This window comes from Egretta garzetta, unplaced genomic scaffold (genome assembly GCF_000687185.1).
Source record: "Egretta garzetta isolate BGI_Z169 unplaced genomic scaffold, ASM68718v1 scaffold292, whole genome shotgun sequence".
NCBI lineage: Eukaryota > Metazoa > Chordata > Aves > Pelecaniformes > Ardeidae > Egretta > Egretta garzetta.
In genome coordinates this window covers 2,295,041-2,302,182 of record NW_009258789.1, presented here as the reverse complement: position 1 = coordinate 2,302,182, position 7,142 = coordinate 2,295,041, and the positions used below count along the sequence as shown (strand labels likewise).

Sequence of the window (7,142 nt, the reverse complement as noted above, 5' to 3'; positions counted from 1 at the left end):
CTTGCGATCAGCCGAGCAGGTTAAGAAGGGACTATAGGCAGTGCCGCGTCACCATACACTATCCATACGGCAGTACAACCAGCCTTGCCGCAGCTCGGCAGGCGGGCAAGCGGCCGTGTTCACACAGACCTGGGTGTTAGCATTTGGCTTGGCAAGTAGAAGCAGACCTCCAGCCAAAAGGCCAAGACTTCTCTCTACATCTAGAAGGGTAGAGGCAACACGATCACCTCAGACTGGTTCAGCGTTAGGCTGCAGGGTACCCAGGATAGCACCAGAGGTAAAGCTTGGTACCTGGGGGGGTTTGCAGCGCAGGCACTTTCCTCAGGTGTCACCCACCCTCACAGCTGTCCCCATCTGAAGGTCAACTGCCTCTGTCCCATAGGGGCCTCCTCCATCATTAAGTCCCCATCCTGCCCCCCACTCCACAGGTGCCAAGCACCTTCCCTAAACTAACACCGCCTGGATTGCCAGTTGCAACCTGTACTGCGTTTTCAGCTTTGTGCCATTTTCCCTCTCACCTCTCCTTATTAATCCTTTTATTACCTAAAATGATAGTTAACTTTTACCTACAAACTGCTTTCCCAAGTCATATGCCCTCAGCTCACAAAACATCACTGAGGCTTAAAAAACCACCACTTTCAGATTTAAACATGTCTAAGAATTCCTGTGAACCCCTTGAAAGCAGCTGTGTTGCAGGGGGTGTCATAACCCTGCACGTCAGCTCCCGTGTCCTGCTTGAGAAGTTCCTTGGGTCTCAGCCAGCAGCGGCTGCCCGGGGTAAAGCTCTCCTCAATGCGGTGCAAGCTCAGAGATGACCTCATGAACTCAGAACAGCCGTGTCAGCTTCCACGTGTGGGGAGCCAGCCTGCAGTTACACTGGTCAGGCATACTGTGGGAAGGGCGCTCCTGCTCCCGCACGCTTCCGTCCAAGTCATTCTTTTTACATTGCAGCTCTAATTTCCATTTAACAATTCTACAAAAGTCCTTGGGCTGGCCTATGAAATCAGTTATCAGAGTCTGTTCCCAACCAGTCCGTCAGCTGAGAATGTCAGAAATCCTCTTCCTTCGGAAGTCTCCGTGGCAGTAGAGGACATGCACAGCTAAACTGCTTCAGAAAAAAGGATGTGTGTCCCCTGTATAAAATTGGTTTAAAACATGAACATCAAACTAGCAGAGAACTTGGAGCCATAGTAAATTCATCTAAAGGAAGCCTTCAAGTGTCACTGACCTTCTTCCACCAGGTATCAGAAATGCATGTTCTATTCTGGACTGATGTAAGAATTTACAAAAAGGAACAGTGGAACCTCGATATGATCTTAACGGTTACTCTGAGCAAGAAATACAAAAGCTCGTGTCTGTACCAGTGCGTAGTACTGCAGAATTATCTCCATTAAGGACAGAAAAAAAACCCTGTAATAAAATATCTTGATTTGACAATAAGGGGTCAACAGACTTTGACTTTATAACTACTCTTTGTAATTCAGTGCACAGATCTTTCTCTTCAGCTAAGCAAATTTGTTTCAAATCAAACTGAGAACCAAACTGATCACGTTTGAATGCTTTGAAGCCATCTACAATCCACACATTGTGACCTCAACCAGCACGTGACCGAGGCAGAACAGGTAAACTGGCCTTTTTTATGATTGCCCTGCTCTTCTCAGCCAAGGTGCAAGTCTCTGTCCCAGGACACTAGGGTAGGCCACCAGAACGCTCACTGTGAGCTCCTTCCCAGCTCTGTCACTAGCAGCTGGTCCTCGGGGAAGAGCCACCACACTAGGCAAGACTGCGCTGCCCGTCCACCAGGAGTTGGAACCTGTTTGCTAAGCAGCAAGTATCACCTTCTCCTTTTCTCCATAAAAAGTAACACTGAACAGAAATGGGTTACATAGTTATGAGCTCTCTGAAAACCTTTGCAACAAAGTATCGCCTTCAGGGCGCAACACTTCCCACTCAAGCAACCCCACATATTGAGCATCAGGATGTACCACCAAGGAGGAAAATTGTTTCCAGCTGTTGGTATCAGGACAACCACAAATTCAACAGCTGTCTTAAAGCACCTTGAAATAGGCTTGCTACATTTCAGTAGGCTCCTTCCTAATAACAGCTCCAAACAAAGGGAGTAAGGCGAGGTATCTCCAGCCGCTGGGAAAGGACAACGCCATCAGCCCAGACACTCGCCGCCCATGCTCTACCATCGGCAAGCAGCTCTTCAGCTGTAGTCACCTGCTCCGTGTACCGCTTTGAAGGGAATTTGTTGATTTTTCTGTATGAAGTGCATTATGCTGTCATGCATCAGATGCCTGAAACAAAGACCAACAACTCATTCAATACTAAATATTCACTACCTCCAAGTTCAGATACCCTTATTTCCTCACTTCAAAAACTAAAGAAATCCTAAAGTCACGTCTTCATGGCAACATGCAAAGCAGCCGCACAGCAACTATCTTACCCAAAACTCTGATGTTTCAAAGGACTTTCAAAGTAGAAATTTGAAGAGGAAAAAAAAAAAATTAATTCACCCCTCTAGCTCAGTTACTTGTTACACTGTAAGATGTGGAACAAGTTTGTGATCTGAAATCAAACTTCAACCATATTAATTATTCCACAATTCCACACCTCCTAACTTATAAAACCATAACAGGAAATACCTTCTGGTGAGGCATCATCTGTTATTCAACCAAAAGGTGGAACTACAGAGTCACATATACCTAAATATGGAGACACGTGTATCTAACAGCCAAGAGGCGATCCCACTGCAGGACAGCCAAGTATGCAGTTTAACATCAGAGTTCCCCTGCCAAGGCTCTTCCGTGTAGCGACCTGTCACTGTCACTCGAGTGGCACCTATCCAAAGTATATCATTTACAGAAATAAACATTGTGACCAGGGATGGGGTGGAACCCAAACATCATCTGAAGTAAAGCTGGAACTCAGGCACTACTGAAGGGCTGTCTGTTACAAGCACTATCACTGGCAGGGTTCAAAGTCATTAAAATACCGACTGGAAACACCAGAGTCCATTTGAACAATTTATTAGTATCCTCTTTTTTTACAAGTTTTAGAAAAAGAATCCCAGGATTTTGCCTCCTGTGTGTTTTCGCCTAGCCTCCTCATGGTCCATGATGCCAGCTGAGGTTGTCAGTACAATGTACCTGTTAAGAAAGAACAAATGTTCAGTTCATCCTAAATTTTGTTCTATGCTCGTTGACAGCACTGACTTCACTTCTGCATCACAGCAGTAAGATCTGTTTCTGTAAGAACGGGCCTAACAGAAGCAAGGTCAGGTTACCAGGCAATGAACAAGAAACTCCTCTCAAGTACAACTCTGCAGCACACAAAGGACATCTACAGGCTTCTGTTCTCCAAACACTGGCAAGAAGTCTTCTTGCACATTCCCACTGTAAAGTCAGTTCAGCTGTGTAGCAGGAGCAACTCTACAGCTTCTAGACCAAATCTGCTTCTATTTTAAGCAGACATTTTTCTTCAGAGCAGGTAGAGTTGCCATGGCACCAGACAGCTCCTCAACTCAGCCCTTCGTCGCTCCGTGTTTTGAGCACTGTGCGCTGATGCAGATGAACATCTGGATCTGGGCTGACACCTGCAGCAGCCTTAGTCTTTGCTAATGCCAACCTTTGGATTATCAGCGTACTTCATCCTCGCAGCTTCACGTCTGAGAACCTCCTGTCCCACCACTCTACGAATACTCTTAAAAAGCTTAACACGACACCACGTACCGGTAAGCTGTATAGGTACAGCTAAAGCAAGCAGCTTATCACTGGGGCTTTAAGAACAGAAATGACAAGGAACTGTTAATCCTGCCTTTGACAGGACAGACTGGCTGAGCCCCTGCGATTTATTACTTTTGACTCAGTGCTAATATTGGGAAGGAAAAATACACCGCATAATAGTAAGATTTTCTCTGTTGTGGAGGTTTGTTTAACAGAGGCTCAGAGTCTCTCATCACTTAATAACTGATCAATTCATACACAATGAGGAAGTTTAAACTAAAGCAGTATGACCTACTTCCGTTGACCTGGTAACTTACATCACTCCCCCCCCATAAATGGCCTTTAATAAAATTCAAATGACCAAGAGAAAAGTCCTATTTCCCCAATAAACTGTAGAAATGGTGAAACCAGGATTTACCAAAGCCAAGCAAAAAATAGGTCCTTGCTTAGCAGTGCCCCTTTAAAACTGGTTAAAAAGAGCACTTAGAGGTAAGATGGATTTTAGACTGGCATCTACCTCCAGATTGATCAGACAGGAAAGGCTGCGGGCGAGCCTAACTCAGGCAGTATGACAGCAATTTTTTATATACATTTTTATACACAACACGTATTTAATTTCCTCCATACTTACCCAAACTGACGTGAAGGCAGTAGGTTGTTCTGCCACTTTTCCAAATCCTTCAGCTGAACATCAAATCTGGGACTGATTACACCACACTGTAAAACAGAATTCCATTACAAACCGAAGAACTTTATAAACTGGATTTGCACATTTGTCATTCCAATTCACTGGATGAAGGAATTTAACAACTGCAATTAAAATATTTTCAGCAGAAAAAAATTGAAAGTACCAAGAAGCACACTCCGTTACCCATAATGTGAAACAGTGCTTCCCCTCAGGTAAGCTGCAGCTCTCACAGCCATTCAGCTGTTATCTCCCTAGCCTCCCCCCCACCACCTCCTTGCTCAGAGGGATTTACGCTGCTGCTGAAGCTAAACCAACAAATGAATGGCTAGACCTGGGAGAGCACAAGAGCATACTATAAACCACTAAATATTATTAAGCATCCTGTATCATCAATAATCCTGCAATTACTCAGGGATATTCCACTTCTAATTATCATACACAGTTAGCAAAAAATATCTGTAGATTTTAAACAGGGAGAAATTAACACGCATTAAAGTTATCAAGTTAATCATATTACTTACTGACTATGGCCACTACTACCATGTCCAGTTACCTCACTGACTCCAACTATCTTAATAAACGTCCAAGAGCAAAACAGAAGCATACCTTCCCGCACTGGCAGGCATTTTTCTGAACCAAACAGCTGTTCCCTTACTGCAACTATTGAGAGAAGCATTACATCCAGCTGCACCCCAGAACATCTGTTAGGAAAGCATCCCTGAGGAGTTCAAGGAACATTGTACTCAAACCTGACATATACTGTTTTTATTACAGACACATAACCCTAGTAATTTGGGTGGTGTCAGAATTCTCTGCCTAGTACACTCAGTTTTCAGCTGTAGTATTTATTCATCATGGAGATAGTCCCCAACATATTATGGCCAAGTAATTTTTTTTATTTCTTTATTAAAGGCCCACCTATCACTGAACAGCTTACTTGGAAACAATGATGGACAGCAAGTCATCACAGAACTACACAGCTCAGTATTTTGAAAGAAAAGCATTTAAAAAAATTCCAAACCACACGTGAATACTTCATATGCCCCAGGAACTTAAAAAGCACTAGTTAACTCGTTAACGTAACATTCAACTTTCCCTCAACTGCAAGCAAAGCCGGAGCAGGAGAAACTTGTCTTCTCAACATGTACAGGTATTAAACATCATCTGGAAAGCGACTCAGTTCCTATCTCTTCAGACAAGTCTTCTCAACAGCTTAGACACCACAGAAACCAAGAAATCACCAGGTAGCCAGAAAGCCTTTAAAGAGAGAGAAACACCCAGGACTTGCAAGCAGCCTACCCTGAAAACACATCTTACATATTCAGCATTTAAAAGAAATGTAATTGGTCAACCATAATGTTACAAATCTAGGAAAATTAACAAGCATTTAATAACCACTGATAATATCCATATTACACTCATTTACACGGATTCAATAAATACCACCTTCCTTACAAGTAATTCTCTCAGAACTGCAGCAAACAAACATTAAAGAAAAAAAAAAAGTCTCATCTAAACACCCTGTTAGAGAAGTGAATTCAGGAAGACAACTCCTACCTTGTTGAGTCTGCCTGTGAGATTGACGACAATCTTCCCAGCTCTGTGATCGTCAATTATCTCAAATTCACCAATGTAACCTACAAAAGATTAGCAGACAAATCTGTAATACTTAGCTACATAAATATGACCCAATTAACTATGCTGTACAGAACTAGTTCAAGCACCTTGATTTACTTTCAGTCAAAAAGCACCTTAACACAACAGCACCCAGAGAAACCATGAACGAGAAAAAAAGTCAGCGCTGCGCACGCTAGACTTACCATGCTTCATCATCACAGTTAAAAACCTGACGATTACTTTGGAGCACGGCCTGATGAGAACTTGGCGTTTCCCACGTTTCTCTGCATTGTTGATGCTTTTGAGAGCATCGGCTAGAACATTCATGCGCACCATGGTGCCTGCAGGCAAGAAGAGAGACAGTTATATATGCCAGCTTTTCAGCACGGAAACACTGAGCAGTGCACCTTTTTTAAGACTAATTTTAGATCTAAAAGATCCAAGACTGACAGGAAATTACATTAAACCTTCAAAAGCATTCTTAGGCTAAGAAGCAGCTCAAATCACATACTCAGGTATGCTCGAGAGGATTCACGACGAGTTTGGGAGTCTGACACACTTATTTAAACTTAGCTTTATCAACACACACAAAAGACTTAAAAGCCACCATCTGGACAACATTTCATCAGTATGACACCTTTCCCAGGTGAATCGTTTTGGGCTTCAAAACCCAACTGTGCAGTACTAGCCCTGTTCAACAACTAGGTCGTACACACTATTAAACACAACAGATGCTTCTCGGCTTGCTGATCTGCAAAAAAACCTGCAGGATGCAAGTGCGAGGCAGTGCTCTAAGAAGGAAACTGGGCATCAACTCTTGCGTCCTCGTGGTGAGGAGGGGAGCACCCGGGCTACACAGGGCACGGCCGGCCCTGGGCCCGTCACCCTCTCTGCCGAGGAGCGGTGCGCTGCCAGAACTTGCCAAGGGGTGCTTCCTGACCCGGACCACGGCACCGTTCCCCAGACCACCAGCTCCTGCGGCGCACAAGGGCTTTCACCACAAACCCAGGGGCCCCCAAACGAGCAGGCCTGGCTAATCCCTGCCCATGGGGGAGAGCGCAGCCAGACCGCCCCGTCCCGCGGGCCGCCTCCTCTGCCAGGGCCCTGCC

General features: G+C 44.5%; 1 protein-coding gene across 1 annotated transcript; it reads right to left on the bottom strand.

The window, feature by feature from the left end:
• Nucleotides 1-3,016: 3,016 nt before the first annotated feature.
• On the bottom strand, nucleotides 3,017-6,415 carry RPS15A (ribosomal protein S15a). Its single transcript, XM_009649568.2, has 4 exons — nucleotides 6,237-6,415; nucleotides 5,974-6,053; nucleotides 4,360-4,445; nucleotides 3,017-3,152 (listed from the first exon to the last, which is right to left on the bottom strand). Exons 1-4 carry the CDS (start codon nucleotides 6,367-6,369, stop codon nucleotides 3,059-3,061), a joined length of 393 nt encoding a protein of 130 aa, XP_009647863.1. The 5' UTR covers nucleotides 6,370-6,415; the 3' UTR covers nucleotides 3,017-3,058.
• Nucleotides 6,416-7,142: the final 727 nt, after the last annotated feature.